General features: G+C 34.6%; 1 protein-coding gene across 1 annotated transcript in view; it reads right to left on the bottom strand.

Annotated features, from left to right (window-relative positions):
* Positions 1–1,815: 1,815 nt before the first annotated feature.
* LOC138325735 (acid-sensing ion channel 1-like) overlaps positions 1,816–20,280 on the bottom strand; it is a 34,160-nt gene continuing 15,695 nt past the window's right edge. Inside the window, exons 7-13 of the mRNA XM_069271590.1 lie at positions 18,974–19,063; positions 12,910–13,033; positions 11,417–11,492; positions 10,951–11,008; positions 9,672–9,757; positions 8,225–8,300; positions 1,816–5,152 (exon numbers count right to left, since the gene is read on the bottom strand). Of these exons, the coding sequence (XP_069127691.1) occupies positions 4,688–5,152; positions 8,225–8,300; positions 9,672–9,757; positions 10,951–11,008; positions 11,417–11,492; positions 12,910–13,033; positions 18,974–19,063 (975 nt within the window). The 3' untranslated portion in view covers positions 1,816–4,687. The remainder of the gene's footprint in view (positions 5,153–8,224; positions 8,301–9,671; positions 9,758–10,950; positions 11,009–11,416; positions 11,493–12,909; positions 13,034–18,973; positions 19,064–20,280) is intronic.

Genomic DNA, 20,280 nt, shown 5'->3' with positions numbered 1-20,280 from the left:
TTACTCAAAAATTCCGCGGTCAATGTTTTTAATATTCTCTCATCATAACCCAAATACCTGTCTTATTATGTGGACAAAAAATAAAGAAAATTAAACGACACAATTTTTTGAAATTAGGTTTTTAAGTTGAAATTCAAATGCAAAAATTGGGCCTTTTAAGGCCTCATTTACACGCATTCGCGTGAAAAATTCACAATTATTGTATTTTTAAGAGTGGAAACGACATTGAGGTCATTGATAGCCATATAAACTTACACATTAAAGATAAAAAATGTTGTTGTTTGTAATATTTCAGTCAATTACCAAGCTTTGAAAATATGTGTGTAAAATTGTATTTTGAGAAAAACAGACGGTAAAGTAGGGTTATTGAGAGTACAATATTTCCAAAACCGCACGGTCAAATTTCAAATAAAAGCCTTATTAAACAGTTTATTAATCAACCTTTCAGTGAGCAAACTTTAAAGAAAATTAAAAGAGGGGAAATTTTGGGGCCTAACTGTATCGAACCACCTTAAGTAAAACGGAACTCGGAACCAGTTCCGAGTTCCGTTTAAGGAAATTCTCTATCTTTTTAGATAAAAGTTGTCAATGTGCTTTGGACATATTAGAAATGTTGCCTGTTGGCTTTTTTAATGGATTAATATTGGTAAATCCTCTTTAATTTAGTTTTCGATCAACTTCCGTTTAAGTAAAACGGAACTCTGAACCAGTTCTGAGTTCCGTTTAATGAAATTTTCTATCATTTTGGATAAAATCATTCTATATGCCTAAGACATATGAGAAATGTTGCCAGTTGTCTTTTTTCATGGGTTACTAGTGATGAATCCACTTTAATTCAGTTTTCGATCGACTTCCATTTCCCAGTTTCGTAACTCGGAACCAGTTCCGAGTTCCGTTTAAGGAAATTTTCTATCATTTTGCATAAAATCATTCAATATGCCAAAGACATATAAAATAGTGGATTCCTCACTAGTAACCGACGAAAAAACACAACAGGCAACATTGTTCATATGTCTTAGGCATATAGAATGATTTTATCCAAAATGATAGAAAATTTCCTTAAACGGAACTCGGAACTGGTTCCGAGTTCCGTTTTACTTAAACGGAACTGGGAAATGGAAGTCGATCGAAAACTAAATTAAAGTGGATTTGCCACTAGTAACCCATGAAAAAAGACAACTGGCAACATTTCTCATATGTCTTAGGCATATTGAATGATTTTATCTAAAATAATAGAAAATTTCCTTAAACGGAACTCGGAACTGGTTTCGAGTTCCGTTTAGCTTAAACGGAACTCGGAACTCGGAACCAACTTCAGCCTCCCCTTTGAGAATTTAATCATGTGTATTATAAAACATGCACCGCTAGTAATCCACGTGTTGACAGTCACACGTCACCACAAATACACTGTTCCATCTATAGATGGCGATGGATCTAAGTGTAGATTATATAATCACATGGCTCCGAAGGATGTAATATCGTCAAGTCAGACGACAATCTCAAACAAATTTAGCTTCTTAAACATCGGTGTTTTGACAACTTCGGAAACTCCAGTGTGTAAGCGTGCGTCAGTCTCGCCTCGCTTCACAATAACAATCACCGAGTTCACACATGTGGCCGAGTACAAATACTTTCTGTTATAACGCTATATATTAACTTTTAGCAAAATTGAATACCTATTTAAAGTTCTGATCTGATTAAATAAAATTTTCACTGAAATTTACTCTGTTTGTCATGTTTATTTTACATTAAAATATTGAACTTTTTTTCGTCGCGGATGAATAATTCTATCTTACGTGAAGAGTCATCATTCAATTCAATTCAATTCATTTATTTGCATTTTTACATCCACAAACAAGGATCGATAGCAAATTACAAAGATAACATTACATGTATAACACAATAACAATAAAACAAGAACAACTTATGCATTCAGCAAGCCCGCTTTCCTCAGTTCAAACGACTTTTTAATGAAGAGGCCCAAATCCTGCAGAAGTTGTGGTTCGCTGTTCAATTGAGTAAGCTCCTCCCACTTTTGACCGACTTTTATTGAATAATTACGTCACTTTCAAATGACGATTTTATTGCATAAAATATAAATGAAAAGTCTTGTGAGTGTAAATATAGGGATTGAATTTCGTTTTTTTTTATGTTAACCATGCTTGTATGGAGCAATTCCTCTAAGAATATATTCAATATAAGAATATATAAGAATATATTCTTAGAGGAATTGCTCCATAACATGGTTAACATAAAAACGAAATCCAATCCCTATATGATGCTTTCGGATTTATCCTTCACCAAGACTTTATTCCGGTTTCCATTACTGAAATACACGACGACAGCTACATATCCTGTGGTTAGACAGACAGCTGCATGTCCTGTGGTCAGACAGATAGCTACACATGTCCTGTGGTCAGACAGACGATACTCAGTCCGTCCCCTCCACACGAGAGTTGATTGACCTTGTCCCTAGACTTGTTCAGAACCAGTATTGTTGGAGATTTTGTACTAACGACCACCTCGTCTTGTCACTCGCACTGATACCCCGGGCCTTTTATGGAATGATGTCAGCGAATGTGATGGCCTGCCTGACAGGTGTGTCCATGGACAGAGTGTATACTAGAGAGGATCCATCTCCACGTGTCAGTAGAATGTTTCCTGTGTTGGTTAATACCAGAGACCATGGTTCAAAGTCTAGCATTACACGTTCTGTAACCTTGCCAGCCTTGTTCGCTAAAATCATATCTGTACTTTTAATTAAGGCTATGCAGTTATGCATGTCATCGACGGGACATATCGAGACAATGTAGTCATGTTGTGGGATTTCAAACTTTAGTTGTCGAACATAGGAACTATCAATAGTCCTCTTTACATGGTTATTGACGTCCACCAACTTGTTGTCTATATGAACGTAGCCTAGCATTGATTTCAGATGAAATTTTCAAATTTGCCCAGATACAAAACGTGGTGTACAAGGTACAATTTCCATGGTAGAAACTTCATATATCTCCTTTGTAGATAGTATCTTTGTCAACTCAAATAATGATGTCGCTGTTGTATGTTTGAATTCTTTCTCGAAAGCTCAATCAGCATCTTTAATTCTAAGATATTATTCTCAAGGCACCTACAATTACCGCCGTGATATTGTAATTCTTTCTCAAGCAAGGCCAAAATCTCTGCAACAAGAGCGTCGGCCATGGAGTCAACTTCCTCTTTCATTTCTGATCTCTTGGATTCTACATCCTGTAGCGCGCTACTAACACTATCTTGAAACGAGTGAGTAGCTTGTTTGCGTTTTGTTAGTTCACTGTTAGACAGATCCAGGTTGGATTTCAGCGTGTCCAGTTCATCGCACATGCGTTCTTTCTGTAATTTAATTTCTTCTTCAATATTTTTGATTGCATGTTTCTTATGTTTTTGTGTGAAACATATCGAACATATAGCTGTGGTGCACTTACAACAGTGCAAGTCACAATATTTGCCGGGATATATCCTACATACCTCAGTAATTAAAACCTCGCCTTGTTTGTCTGTGATTTCATAAAAACACTACGATTGAAATTATCATTATAGTTTTATATATTAAACCAAGCAAACGAACCTCTCAGCATTATCAGATGCAGCGGGCTTTTTGTGTCCAGGTCCCGTAACGCTAAGGTGTAGGCTGCAGGTATATTTGGCTAGGCGATTTAGGTGTTGTAGATCGAGACCCGGATAGGGCTCGAGTCATAAAATTGTCGTTTTTCATCACAAGTGTCTGAGATATTATAAAATTACTAATACACAAAGTATCATATACACAATATCTTGGTGATCCGTTGAAGTTTTAGACTTTAATCGGCTGTCAAAACCGCACTCCGTACATATTTTGAAATATGATATACTAGTAGTTTGTGTTGTATCAAAACAAACTCTGTCGTTACCAAACACATTCAACATCAGAAAACAAGAAATAACAAATTAGAAAAAATATATTTGCCATTCTCTTTGACATAAATATAAATTGCTTATTAGCACCAGTCAGTAATTATTCACCTTATGTTTTGAATGCCTCATGACAAGGGAATATGATTACATTTTTTTAAGTGTCATTAAACACAGATAATTGCACTCTTTGTTGTGGAATTATGCATATAACGAAAACTAAATCTGTAGAATCTTGTATATATAACGAACATTCTTGTTGTAGAATATTGTATACAGCGAACGTTCTCGTTGTAGAATCTAGTATATAGCGAACATACTTGCTGTAGAATTTTGTATATAGCGAACATCCTTGCTGTAGAATCTTGTATATAACGAACATTCTTACTGAAGAATCTGGTATATAGCGAGCATTCTTGCAGTAGAATCTTGTATATAACGAACATTATTGCTGTAGAATCATGTATATAGCGAACATTATTGCTGTAGAATCTTGAATATAGCGAACATTCTTGCTGTAAAATCTTGTATATAGCGAACATTCTTGCTGTAGAATCTTGTATATAGCGAACATTCTTGTTGTATAATCTTGTATATAGCGAACATTCTTGCTGTAGAATCTTGTATGTAGCGAAAATTCTTGCTGTACTAAAATCTTGTATGTAACAATAACTCTCGTGTATCTATCCAGTTATTCATACGTAGAATCACTTCAAAGAATAATATCACAGGGCGTACAGAGAAGACAACATGTCCCGTATCATGACCTCTGACCCCTATAAACATACATGGATGCTGGGTATCTCCCACTTCCTCTCCCATCGTCCGTACCATTATAATCCCCAAACTTTGAGTGATTCATCGCCCTTTCATAGTCAACTGAGCTTATATAGCTTCGATCAAAGTCATGATGCCTTGAATCAACATCCGTGTACCCATCACGTGACCGCCCAGGTTTTACGTTTTCGTACAATTCTCTTCCCATGCCATTCTCCTTTTCATGTCCATAGCCGTTGCGAAATTCTGTTTGAGGATAAGTTGGGTACCTATGGTTACGTCTGTAAGCCTGTCTTTGTCTGTCTTTATAAGCCTCACGTTTGGTGCACCTATGGTGGGCGTAGTCACAACACTCCACAAACAGTTGGACCAGTTCGAACACACTCAGGATGGATAGACCTATCCATAATCCCAGTGCGCCTCCTACGTCAGACGCAAACTGTGCATCCTAAAATAAAAACCAATATCGGTAAGTCAAAAGGATGAAAAAAATATCTATAAATAAACAACAGGTATATAATGGAACAGAGAGGATGCTTTATGCTATGAGCAAGAAAATATCCACATCAGAATAATCAAACAATAGCAAGGTGTATAGAACCTCTGCTATCAATATACACATTTCATATTTATATCCAATGTGTATTTGCTGTTGTTTATATCCTATGTGTATTAGCTGTTGTTTATATCCTATGTGTATAAGCTGTTGTTTATATCCAATGTGTATTAGCTGTTGTTTATATCCTATGTGTATTAGCTGTTGTTTATATCCAATGTGTATTAGCTGTTGTTTATATCCTATGTGTATAAGCTGTTGTTTATATCCAATGTGTATTAGCTGTTGTTTATATCCAATGTGTATTAGCTGTTGTTTATATCCAATGTGTATTAGCTGTTGTTTAAATCCAATGTGTATTAGCTGTTGTTTATATCCAATGTGTATTAGCTGTTGTTTGTATCCAATGTGTATTAGCTGTTGTTTATATCCTATGTGTATTAGCTGTTGTTTATATCCAATGTGTATTAGCTGTTGTTTATATCCTATGTGTATAGCTGTTGTTTATATCCAATGTGTATTAGCTGTTTTTATCCATGTGTATAGTGTTGTTTATATCCAATGTGTATTAGCTGTTGTTTATATCCTATGTGTATTAGCTGTTGTTTATATCCTATGTGTATAGTGTTGTTTATATCCTGTGTATTAGCTGTTGTTCATATCCAATGTGTATTAATTTGTAGCTGTTGTTTATATCCAATGTGTATTAGCTGTTGTTTATATCCTATGTGTATTAGCTGTTGTTTATATCCTATGTGTATTAGCTGTTGTTTATATCCAATGTGTATTAATTTGTAGCTGTTGTTTATATCCAATGTGTATTAGCTGTTGTTTATATCCTATGTGTATTAGCTGTTGTTTATATCCAATGTGTATTAGCTGTTGTTTATATCCTATGTGTATTAGCTGTTGTTTATATCCAATGTGTATTAGCTGTTGTTTATATCCTATGTGTATTAGCTGTTGTTTATATCCTATGTGTATTAGCTGTTGTTTATATCCAATGTGTATTATATTTGTGTATTAGCTGTTGTTTATATCCAATGTGTATTAATTTGTAGCTGTTGTTTATATCCAATGTGTATTAGCTGTTGTTTATATCCTATGTGTATTAGCTGTTGTTCATATCCAATGTGTATTAATATGTAGCTGTTGTGTATATCCAATGTGTATTAGCTGTTGTTTATATCCTATGTGTATTAGCTGTTGTTTATATCCAATGTGTATTAGCTGTTGTTTATATCCAATGTGTATTAGCTGTTGTTTATATCCTATGTGTATTAGCTGTTGTTTATATCCTATGTGTATTAGCTGTTGTTTATATCCAATGTGTATTAATTTGTAGCTGTTGTTTATATCCAATGTGTATTAGCTGTTGTTTGTATCCTATGTGTATTAGCTGTTGTTTATATCCCATGTGTATTAGTTGTTGTTTATATCCAATGTGTATTAGCTGTTGTTTATATCCTATGTGTATTAGCTGTTGTTTATATCCTATGTGTATTAGCTGTTGTTTATATCCTATGTGTATTAGCTGTTGTTCATATCCAATGTGTATTAATTTGTAGCTGTTGTTTATATCCAATGTGTATTAGCTGTTGTTTATATCCTATGTGTATTAGCTGTTGTTTATATCCTATGTGTATTAGCTGTTGTTTATATCCAATGTATTAGTTTTACGTGTAGCTGTTGTTTATATCCTATGTGTATTAGCTGTTGTTTATATCCTATGTGTATTAGCTGTTGTTTATATCCAATGTGTATTAGCTGTTGTTTATATCCAATGTGTATTAGCTGTTGTTTATATCCTATGTGTATTAGCTGTTGTTTATATCCTATGTGTATTAGCTGTTGTTTATATCCAATGTGTATTAGCTTTGTTTTTATATCCTATGTGTATTAGCTGTTGTTTATATCCTATGTGTATTAGCTGTTGTTTTATATCCTATGTGTATTAGCTGTTGTTTATATATCCATGTGTATTAGCTGTTGTTTATATCCTATGTGTATTAGCTGTTGTTTATATCCTATGTGTATTAGTTGTTGTTTATATCCTATGTGTATTAGCTGTTGTTTATATCCTATGTGTATTAGCTGTTGTTTATATCCAATGTGTTTTAGCTGTTGTTTATATCCTATGTGTATTAGCTGTTGTTTATATCCAATGTGTATTAGTGTTGTTTATATCCTATGTGTATTAGCTGTTGTTTATATCCTATGTGTATTAGCTGTTGTTTATATCCTATGTGTATTAGCTGTTGTTTATATCCTATGTGTATTAGCTGTTGTTTATATCCTATGTGTATTAGCTGTTGTTTATATCCTATGTGTATTAGCTGTTGTTTATATCCTATGTGTATTAGCTGTTGTTTATATCCTATGTGTATTAGCTGTTGTTTATATCCTATGTGTATTAGCTGTTGTTTATATCCTATGTGTATTAGCTGTTGTTTATATCCAATGTGTATTAGCTGTTGTTTATATCCTATGTGTATTAGCTGTTGTTTATATCCTATGTGTATTAGTTGTTGTTTATATCCTATGTGTATTAGCTGTTGTTTATATCCTATGTGTATTAGCTGTTGTTTATATCCAATGTGTATTAGCTGTTGTTTATATCCAATGTGTATTAGTTGTTGTTTATATCCTATGTGTATTAGCTGTTGTTTATATCCTATGTGTATAAGCTGTTGTTTATATCCTATGTGTATTAGCTGTTGTTTATATCCATTGTGTATAAGTTGTTGTTATGATTGATTTGGTTATTGTAGTGTTACGCCCTACTAACAGTCAGGGTCATGGTAATGTTATTTGAAGTAAAGAAGACATTTTAATCAATAGTTTTTTCTCCAATTGAATGTGTATTCGAAGTAGGCGTGGCTGTATAAAATATCACAGCTACAGTGCTTATATGTTTTGTTTGTTAGGTTTTATGACCGTTATAATTAGTTTCATTAAACTTACCTCAATTTCCGGCGTCTCCTCTACAACCTCGTAGTTTAAAGACTCGTAATATATATCAAGTTTTAGGAAGTTCAGACTGAAAGAAATAAAAATGAGAAGAGATATACATTCCGTCCCCCGACGATTTGATGTTTTGAACTGGTGACATGTATGCCAATTTCTATATTGTTAGATTTAAATTGTAGAACTTAAAGTATAATACTAGCATTTGATTAATTGTTATGTTCATTTATCAATTTTTCGATTTAAAGTCACATTATGTTTTCACAAAACTTTGCTAAGATCTACATTAACATCCCTTTATGAAACGTAATTAATTTAATAATCAATTAATAAATTTAAAGAATTCTTAAAATAGAAAGGGTTGATTCCCATACATAAAAATACCCCGTGTATACGTATATGCTCGATACCCGTATGGTAAACAAAACAAACATGGCCATGAGCGAGGGTACTGTACATGTAGTTTCCAGTAAACTCAAGAAATGTTGAGTTTAAATAGTGAGATGTATTATCGTACATGTATAACTATAATCACATTAAATCACATGAATAAAGTTCGGTATCAGTTAGTTGTCATTTCCCCAACTGCATTTACTTGCTCACATATTCGTAGCTTATCTTCCTATATACGATATATCCATGATATACATAAACAAAAATATACTTATACATCCAAAATATGACTGCAGTACCATACATTTATTTAGTAATTACCACATAAATACAGTATGTATTTTGCCATAAGATGGACACTTAAAATATACACTATACATTTGTACACGGTTTATGCTCTGTGGCAATGAGTCGGAATATCCCCTCTTATACGATGGGTTTTCTGTTGTTTTTGAAAAACGTGAAAACGTTTGTCATTTTTTTTTATTAGCGGATATTTGATAAGGATATATGCTCAATCATTTAGCAAAATTTGGTACGTCATTACGATAATTTTTTTTCCAAAACATAATGGGACTTTAACATTTACACGCGCTGTAATTATAATCATCCAAATTCAAACCATTAGTACTTGAGTTAATATAATTCTTAAATCACCATTCTCTTAACCTGTGTATGGATGTCAACACGTTCGATAAGGATAAGAGAAAGACATCCAATACAAGAGGAGAGTATGTGCGTACAGAACAATAAAATGACGTCACAACAATAAGATCATGACGTCACGACAATAGTGTGTTGATGCCATACAAAAACATTCTCATGCATCACATTAACTATGATGTGCATTTTCTTGAGGTTAGATTCTTAGCTGTTAAGCGTTCGGAAGACCTCGTGTGTGACAACTTAGAAATCTGACCTTTCGGGTTGAGATGTCCGTGTCCAATCCTCTAGTTGGTAAAAGATAAATTATATTTCTTTCACCTTTGTTACCAATATCATTTTTATCATCAATAACTCATTCTGAAACTTGATTAGTGTAGTAGCATACCTTAATTGGCGTTTGTCTAAAGTTTTCAAGGTAGCACACTGGGCCGCTAGACGAGGCTTCTCACAAATGCTTTGTTCGAGAGCAACCTATTATAAATAGATAGGATTGTTTAAGTGTCAACACTTACTTCTGTATATTATCCTCCTTTTGTATCAACTGAGACACACTTGTATAAGCTAGTTTCATAATAGACTGAAATGACGAATCTGTGATGGAAATTTTCACCAAAAAGTATATTTTTTCAATTTATTATACATGCATATCAGTATAACATATTAGAAATCAAGAGAGTGTCTTAGTTAAGCTAATAAATCATTCTTTTAAAGAAAATGAAATTAGTCGTCGACGTTTCTGATAATGAAGTGATGCAGTTTAGACAATTACAAATATACAAAATTCTACTTTTTGAATTTCGAAGAATTTAAAACACTTTTGAAATATTGTTAGATAATTTCTTGTTATTTAAGTGACTGTGTCGATCGATTCAACATTATTGTAGACATAACAACATAAAATGCAACTCAAAACACCCTTTTATAGACCGTTTATACCTCACCACATTCAGATTATACTAAAAAACACCAAAGGAACCAAAGATATGTATGATAAACTAAATAAAGTGAAAACATTGAGGAACAGAGCAGAGATTAAATGGGAAAATGTGACACACTATACACAGAAAGTTTGGCAACACCATGACAAGATTCCTTTTTAAATAACAAAAGACACAAATAATCACTGGTTCCAATACATATAACAAACCAAAATACTTACAACCAATTCATACTTAAAAATGATAAATAAAATACCAAATGACACATGCAACCTTTGTAATGAAGAGATGGAGTCATTTGAACATATGTTTTGGAACTGCCTAAAAGTTAAACCAATATGGGATAATATTACACAGTGGGTTTTTGATACATCGCATACAACTTTGAATTTAGGCATAAAGAGGGTATTATTTGGTTTTGCAGATGTAAAAATAAACTTTATTATACTAATTCAAAATACTATATATTTTTGATGTCAAGAAAGAAGACAAACTTAAACATAACCGCATTGAGAACATACCTTTTGAAAATGCACAAAATACACAAAACAATTGCCCAAAAACAAAACAACATACAGGAATTAACTAAAAACTAATTAACTGACCCCTAGGCCACAACCTTGGCAGCCTTCAGATGTATAACATGTTGGGTATTAAATGTTTTTGTGTTAAAAAATATATATATATATATATATAATTCAAATTACATTACACACGGGTACTTACAGCGTACTCCTCAGAAGGCCACTGTCGACTGCTGATTGACTTCACGAACACCTGTTCTCTGTAGCGAAAATAAATAAAAAATATATCGTCATTGGTATACTTAAAAAGAATATTATTATTGTCGTGGTTGTTATGATACCACGGATATGAAACCAACGAATTTTTATTTACACGTTATCGTACTCATTGTTAAAGGACTTTAAAAGCACGAGTATTGTTATCAAAAGCACGAGTATTTCTATCAAAAACACGAGTAAAACGAAATAAGTTGAAAGCTCTTAAAACCAGAAAGAGGGTAACCACCCATATACTATGTTATAACATTTTTACGTTGCCGGGCCTTTATCGATTTGAAGGATATAGCATCGATATACCAGCTACATCTCATTACGGGATACAGAAGAAGATAATGGTAAGGCATCATTATCTAAATGCTGTGATTTAATTAGTTAATGAATTTACCAACCGACAAGGTTCATCACATGAGCAGCCAATACTTTTCAGATCAAATTGCTCTTCTATTTCAGCCTGACATGTCTGTTCTACAGTGATAAATGGAATTATAAATACACATGTCATTTTGATGACACTAACACAGTATTTCAAATATAACGTATACAATGAAAGAGATAGTGTCAATTATCAAGTGTATATACGCCCATAGCCCTTGTCTGGGCTAAAATATAACAACGTAACAACGTGACGGACCTCCCAGATTCAATGAAGACTGTCATAGTTTATCGGTGGTGGTGGTAACGATAATCACTATTTATATCTTATTGTATATTGTATATAGATATATCTTATTGTATATTGTATATAGATATATCTTATTGTATATTGTATATAGATATATCTTATTGTATATTGTATATAGATATATCTTATTGTATATAGATATTTACTGTGAAATTACTATATTTTGTGGTGACTTAATTTCCGTGGTTTTTATTTTTACCTAAAGCAACGAAATACATCCCCACGAAAATTGATCTGTTTAATGGAACAAGCTTGTTTACAGTATTGGGGCAATGAAAAAGCCAAGGCATATATATATCAATAATACTAACCTATTTCTAATCGAAGCCAAGCATGATATATTTGCTGATTGTAATATCACTAATATAATGTAATTTCACTGATACTTAAGCATTGATGTCACTATTTTTCAAACAAAATTTATTTCATAACCCGATGAAATTTTAAAAAAGAAATAGTAACATGAATGCTTATAATTGATTTTATTATCTATGTGATACAATAAAACGTGTATAAATGTACCATACTAGTAATTTTTCAAGACGGATTTAGTATGAGTATTTTTTAATAAGATGTAATTTCGCTGATACAATGTAATTTCACTGATACAATGCTATTTTCCTGATATAATATATTTTCACTTATACAGTATAATTTCACTGATACAATGTAATTCCACTTCTATGACTAATTCTGCCATAATGTAATACATGTAATTCCATCTTGGTGGAAACGAAATTTATTTTGGCATAAAGTAAAGGCTGAAATATTAGCTTAATAAAAAATAGTCTCTCGGTATTCATTTTGAATTGTGAAGTTTATTTAAATCAACGTCAGGATTTTTATATTTAATTAACATGACTTAAAAACAACAATCGATTTATTCATTAAATACACTATTTCAATGCAAATGTATCTATTCCGAAAAAACTTCACAGCTAACGCATGCATCCTACACTCTGTGGTTTAATTGACATATTTTATAGTTATCACTTCTTATTTGGATTATTTTGTACTGTACCAATGTTCTCCTTAATTACCTTCAGTTTCTGTTGTTTTCCTGTTCATCATAATGTAATACTTTCATTGTAACTCTTCAAATTTTGGAGGAATAAAGACATGAATGAATGAATAATTAATCAGATTAAATGTAATTTTATTGATATAGAATATAAAATAATGTATAAAGATAAATGATACCTTCCGTGGTTCTACAAGGAGCATGGTCATACAGTTTGGCTTGTGTAAACAGTTCGTCTTTGTCTTCCGCGAAGCATTTGCATGCAGAAATGATAGCATTTTGTTCGCATACGGTAAGACAAGCCTGAAAGATATACAATAATATGAATTACTTCAGAAAATACAGTGAAGACGAACTCTGACTTTGTGCTGGGCATGAATCATGGGGAAAAAAACTATACTACAAAAAACACTTTATATTCTTTGATTTTTATCTATCACAATATCTAAATATGAATGAACATGTCATTCCATCAATTATCATTGCTATGTAATATCTGAGAATCAGTTATAGTTTGTATCAATTTGGATCCAAAAGAGTGCCTCTATCACCCTGTATCATATACCCAGCTGTTATAAAATACCACCCTGTATCATATACCCAGCTGTTATAAAATACCACCCTGTATCATATACCCAGCTGTTATAAAATACCACCCTGTATCATATACCCAGCTGTTATAAAATACCACCCTGTATCATATACCCAGCTGTTATAAAATACCACCCTGTATCATATACCCAGCTGTTATAAAATACCACCCTGTATCATATACCCAGCTGTTATAAAATACCACCCTGTATCATATACCCAGCTGTTATAAAATACCACCCTGTAGCATATACCCAGCTGTTATAAAATACCACCATGTATCATATACTCAGCTGTTATAAAATACCACCCTGTATCATATACCCAGCTGTTATAAAATACCACCCTGTATCATATACACAGCTGTTATAAAATACCACCCTGTATCATATACTCAGCTGTTATAAAAAAACCACCTTGTATCATATACCCAGCTGTTATAAAATACCACCCTGTATCATATACCCAGCTGTTATAAAATACCACCCTGTAGCATATACCCAGCTGTTATAAAATACCACCCTGTATCATATACCCAGCTGTTATAAAATACCACCCTGTATCATATACCCAGCTGTTATAAAATACCACCCTGTATCATATACCCAGCTGTTATAAAATACCACCCTGTATCATATACCCAGCTGTTATAAAATACCACCTTGTATCATATACCCAGCTGTTATAAAATACCACCTTGTATCATATACCCAGCTGTTATAAAATACCACCCTGTATCATATACCCAGCTGTTATAAAATACCACCTTGTATCATATACCCAGCTGTTATAAAATACCACCCCGTAGCAAATACCCAGCTGTTATAAAATACCACCCTGTATCATATACCCAGCTGTTATAAAATACCACCTTGTATCATATACCCAACTGTTATAAAATACCACCTTGTATCATATACCCAGCTGTTATAAAATACCACCCTGTATCATATACCCAGCTGTTATAAAATACCACCTTGTATCATATACCCAGCTGTTATAAAATACCACCCTGTATCATATACCCAGCTGTTATAAAAATACCACCATGTATCATATACCCAGCTGTTATAAAATACCACCTTGTATCATATACCCAACTGTTATAAAATACCACCTTGTATCATAAACCCGGCTGTTATAAAATACCACCCTGTAGCAAATACCCAGTTGTTATTGAATACCATCCTGAATCATATACCCGGCTGTTATAAAATACCACCCCGTAGCAAATACCCAGCTGTTATAAAATACCACCTTGTATCATATACCCAGCTGTTATAAAATACCACCTTGTATCATATACCCAGCTGTTATAAAATACCACCCTGTATCATATACCCAGCTGTTATAAAATACCACCCTGTATCATATACCCAGCTGTTATAAAATACCACCTTGTATCATATACCCAGCTGTTATAAAATACCACCCTGTAGCAAATACCCAGTTGTTATTGAATACCATCCTGAATCATATACCCAGCTGTTATAAAATACCACCCTGTAGCATATACCCAGATGTTATAAAATACCACCCTGTATCATATACCCAGCTGTTATAAAATACCATCCTGTATCATATACCCAGCTGTTATAAAATACCACCCTGTAGCAAATACCCAGTTGTTATTGAATACCATCCTGAATCATATACCCAGCTGTTATAAAATACCACCCTGTATCATATACCCAGCTGTTATAAAATACCACCCTGTAGCAAATACCCAGTTGTTATTGAATACCATCCTGTATCATATACCCAGCTGTTATAAAATACCACCCTGTATCATATACCCAGCTGTTATAAAATACCACCCTGTAGCAAATACCCAGTTGTTATTGAATACCATCCTGAATCATATACCCAGCTGTTATAAAATACCACCCTGTAGCATATACCCAGATGTTATAAAATACCACCCTGTATCATATACCCAGCTGTTATAAAATACCATCCTGTATCATATACCCAGCTGTTATAAAATACCACCCTGTATCATATACCCAGCTGTTATAAAATACCACCCTGTAGCATATACCCAGTTGTTATAAAATACCATCCTGTATCATATACCTAGCTGTTATGAAATACCACCCTTTATGATATGACTGGTGCTTTTGCTGTATTTTGATTGGCCAATACGTTTCTCAGAAGTATTCATCAACTTTGATATCAAACCCGAAATCGGCTGCAAAAAGCACGCGAGGTTACTGGACTCAGTCCAGATACCTCTCGCGAGTCCAGCAACCTGTGTCAAAAATAGATCGAGGAAAACTCCCTTGAAATGTGACGTCATAATCACTTTTGACGTCAAGTCGTACCCAAATATAGCGTAACAGGAGTTTCCCTAATTCAATGACGTCGGGATAATCTATTGTGGCGTCAATATTATAGTCGGCAACATATATGGCGGAAGGCAGCAAGTTTACTGCGATCAACGGTGACAACTGCAAACTTCAATTTATGGAAAATGTTCAAGAATGCCAGACGGGCTGCAGTTGATACAATATTCCAGTTCTACCAGTCTAAACCGTTAGCAAGAAGCATTTGGATAATTACCATATACTACATGTAATTGCTTTTGTAAACAGAAAGTTTGCAAATATCATCTTGTTTTTTGTAGTTTTAAAAGTCTTTTTGATACGATGGCCGACAAGAGCCTGACAAAAAGATATGAAAAAACTGTAACGCTTTTTATCATGGTACAGTTTTTTCACATCTTTTTGTACCACAATATGGTACAAAAACATGTGAAAGTGCGGCACAGAAAGATTATAAACATCTCGAGAAAATTCAGATTACATTTACATGTTTATGTACCAATAGCCGAAATGAGCCGGCAAAAAGGTGTGAAAGCTAATTTCTTTTCACTTGTTTGTGTACCACTGATGGTACAAAAAGATGTGAAAGCATGGTACATAAACATGTGAAACGATTTACCTTTCACATCTTTCTGTACCATCGGTGGTACAAAAACATGTGAAAACGTGGTACAAAAACATATGAAAGGGTCTGAGCTTTCACATCTTTTTGTCCCATCAGTGGTACAAAAACACGTGAAACTGTGGTACACAAAGATGTGAAAGGAGCATTGTAATGTTGTTATCAAATACCATGACCAAAGCTGACCCCGAATAGCAGCGACTTGATGAGGGCGTCACAACAAGCGTAAAATGTCGTTAAGCACATTTGAGGACAAACAGACCCAAAACTATATTGCTATTTTTCGGGTGTAACTTAGGGCCTACGATTGTTAAATAAAACCTGTAAGATGTGGGCATTCCTATTATATAGATAAATAAATGAAACATGGTTTCCAACATTAAAGTATTTGTTTAATTGTTTTATGGTATTTTCCCGTGAAGCTGTATACAATCTAACTGTTGACAACTTTATCGGGAAGTCATTTGTCAAACTCGGTAACCTTTGAGTCTCTCGCCTTTTACATGTTTCTGTACCATGGCTGTTTTCGGCCGCTGTTTTGGTACAGAAAGATATAAAAGTGACTGCTCACATAAATACTGCTTTCACATCTTTGTGTACCATGCTTTCATATGTTTTTCTACCATTCATGGTACACAAACATGTGAAAAAACTGTACCATGATAAAATGCGTTACAGTTTTTTCATATCATTTTGCCAGGCTCTTGTCGGCCATCGTATTTTGAAAAGCCGGCTTCATATCATGTAAGTGTCATATAATAAACAGTTATCGACCTATTTTCAGGTGGATACGGTGAGTTATCAACCCTCGAAAATGATATAACCCTCGGCCTCCGGCCTCGGGATATATCACTTACTCGGGTTGATAACTCACCGTATCCACCTGAAAATAGGTCGATAATTGTATAGTATCATATACCCAGCTGTTATAAAATACAGCCCTGTATCATATACCCAGCGGTTATAAAATATCACCCTGCATTATATACCCAGCTGTTATAAAATACCACCCCGTAGCAAATACCCAGATGTTATAAAATACCACCCTGTAGCATATACCCAGCTGTTATAAAATACCACCCTGTATCATATACCCAGCTGTTATAAAATACCACCCTGTATCATATACTCAGCTGTTATAAAATACCACCCTGTATCATATACCCAGCTGTTATAAAATACCACCCTGTATCATATACCCAGCTGTTATAAAATACCACCCTGTATCATATACCCAGCTGTTATAAAATACCACCCTGTATCATATACCCAGCTGTTATAAAATACCACCCCGTAGCAAATACCCAGATGTTATAAAATACCACCCTGTAGCATATACCCAGCTGTTATAAAATACCATCCTGTATCATATACTCAGCTGTTATAAAATACCACCCTGTATCATATACCCAGCTGTTATAAAATACCACCCTGTATCATATACCCAGCTGTTATAAAATACCACCCTGTATCATATACCCAGCTGTTATAAAATACCACCCTGTATCATATACCCAGCTGTTATAAAATACCACCCTGTATCATATACTCAGCTGTTATAAAATACCACCCTGTATCATATACCCAGCTGTTATAAAATACCACCCCGTAGCAAATACCCAGATGTTATAAAATACCACCCTGTAGCATATACCCAGCTGTTATAAAATACCACCTGTATCATATACTCAGCTGTTATAAAATACCACCCTGTATCATATACCCAGCTGTTATAAAATACCACCACCCGTAGCAAATACCCAGATGTTATAAAATACCACCCTGTAGCATATACCCAGCTGTTATAAATACCACCTGTATCATATACCCAGCTGTTATAAAATACCACCCTGTATCATATACCCAGCTGTTATAAAATACCACCCTGTATCATATACCCAGCTGTTATAAAATACCACCCTGTATCATATACCCAGCTGTTATAAAATACCACCCTGTATCATATACCCAGCTGTTATAAAATACCACCCTGTAGCAAATACCCAGATGTTATAAAATACCACCCTGTATCATATACCCAGCTGTTATAAAATACCACCCTGTATCATATACCCAGCTGTTATAAAATACCACCCTGTAGCAAATACCCAGATGTTATAAAATACCACCCTGTATCATATACCCAGCTGTTATAAAATACCACCCTGTAGCATATACACAGCTGTTATAAAATACCATCCTGTATCACATACCTAGCTGTTATAAAATACCCCCCTGTATTATACACCTAGCTGTTATAAAATACCACCCTGTAGTATATACCTAGCTGTTATAAAATACCCCCCCCCCCTGTATTATACACCTAGCTGTTATAAAATACCACCCTGTAGCATATACCTAGCTGTTATGAAATACCACCCTGTAGCATATACCTAGCTGTTATAAAATACCACCCTGTATTATACACCTAGCTGTTATAAAATACCACCCTGTAGCATATACCTAGCTGTTATAAAATACCCCCTGTATTATACACCTAGCTGTTATAAAATACCACCCTGTAGCATATACCTAGCTGTTATAAAATACCCCCTGTATTATACACCTAGCTGTTATAAAATACCACCCTGTAGCATATACCTAGCTGTTATAAAATACCCTGGTAGCATGTACCCAGCTTGTAAAGGTAATGAGGATGAGTAGTATTCGGTATCTCGCCCTTCATCCCCCCACTTGATATCGTACCTGTCGATTATATGTCTGGTTGTATTTCGCTTTGAAGGCCACGCCATCTGTACACACCCCGTGAGGTTTGGGTAAGCGAGTGATATCCACCTGTAAACAGAACACCGATACTGTTTTCGTATATATCTGGTCATCGTCGGTGACCCATGGTTGATTGCACTACACTACGCTACACTTATCACCCGTGGCACAGCACCGCTTTCGTCACGTAGCGTAGTGTGTAGTGCAATCAACCGTGGGTCACCGACGATGATATCTGGCGATAAAACTGTTGGTGTAGTTGTTGTTGTTGGTGGTGGTGATGATGTTATTGGTAATGTTGGTGTTGTTGGTTTTGTTGTTGGTGGTGGTGGTGTTTTTGGAAATGTTGGTGTTTGTTGGTTTTGTTGTTGGTGGTGGTGGTGTTTTTGGTAATGCTGGTGTTGTTGTTGTTGTTGTTGTTGTTTTTGTTGTTGGTGGTGGTGGTGGTGTTTTTGGTAATGTTGGTGTTGTTTTTTTTGTTGTTGTTGGTGGTGGAATTTATTGGTAATATTGGTGTTGTTGTTGGTTTTGTTGTTGTTGGTGGTGGTTGGTATGGTGTGTTAATGTTGGTGGTGTCGTTGGTTTGTTGTTGTTGTTGGTGGTGGTGGTTTTATTTGTGGTGGTGGTGGTGGTGTTATTGGTAATGTTGGTGTTGTTGGTTTTGTTGTTGGTGGTGGTGGTGGTGTTTTTGGTAATGTTGGTGGTTGTTGGTTTTGTTGGTGGGTGGTGGTGGTGTTATTGGTAATGTTGGTGTGATTGGTTTTGTTGTTGGTGGTGGTGGTGTTTTTGGTAATGTTGGTGTTGTTGGTTTTGTTGTTGTTGGTGGTGTGTTATTGGTATGGTGGTGTTGTGTTGGTGTTGGTGTTGTTGGTTGTTGTTGTGGTGTGGTGGTGTGTTTTTGGTAATGTTGGTGTTGTTGGTGGTTTGTTGTTGTTGGTGGTGGAATTATTGGTAATGTTGGTGTTGTTGTTTGTTTTGTTGTTGTTGTGTGGTGGTGTTATTGGTAATGTTGGTGTCGTTGGTTTTGTTGTTGTTGGTGGTGGTGGTGGTGTTTTTGGTAATGTTGGTGTTGTTGGTTTTGTTGTTGGTGGTGGTGGTGGTGTTATTGGTAATGTTGGTGTTGTTGGTTTTGTTGTTGGTGGTGGTGTGTTTTTGGTAATGTTGGTGTTGTTGGTTTTGTGTTGGGTGGTGGTGTGTTTGGTTGTTGGTTTGGTTTTGTTTGTTGGTGGTGGTGGTGTTTATTGGTAATGTTGGTGTTGTTGTTGGTTTTGTGGTGGTGGTGGTGG

This window comes from Argopecten irradians, chromosome 6, assembly GCF_041381155.1.
Source record: "Argopecten irradians isolate NY chromosome 6, Ai_NY, whole genome shotgun sequence".
NCBI classification, from domain to species: Eukaryota; Metazoa; Mollusca; class Bivalvia; order Pectinida; family Pectinidae; genus Argopecten; species Argopecten irradians.
Note: the sequence above shows the minus strand (reverse complement) of the source record. Positions and strands in the feature narration are given on the sequence as shown.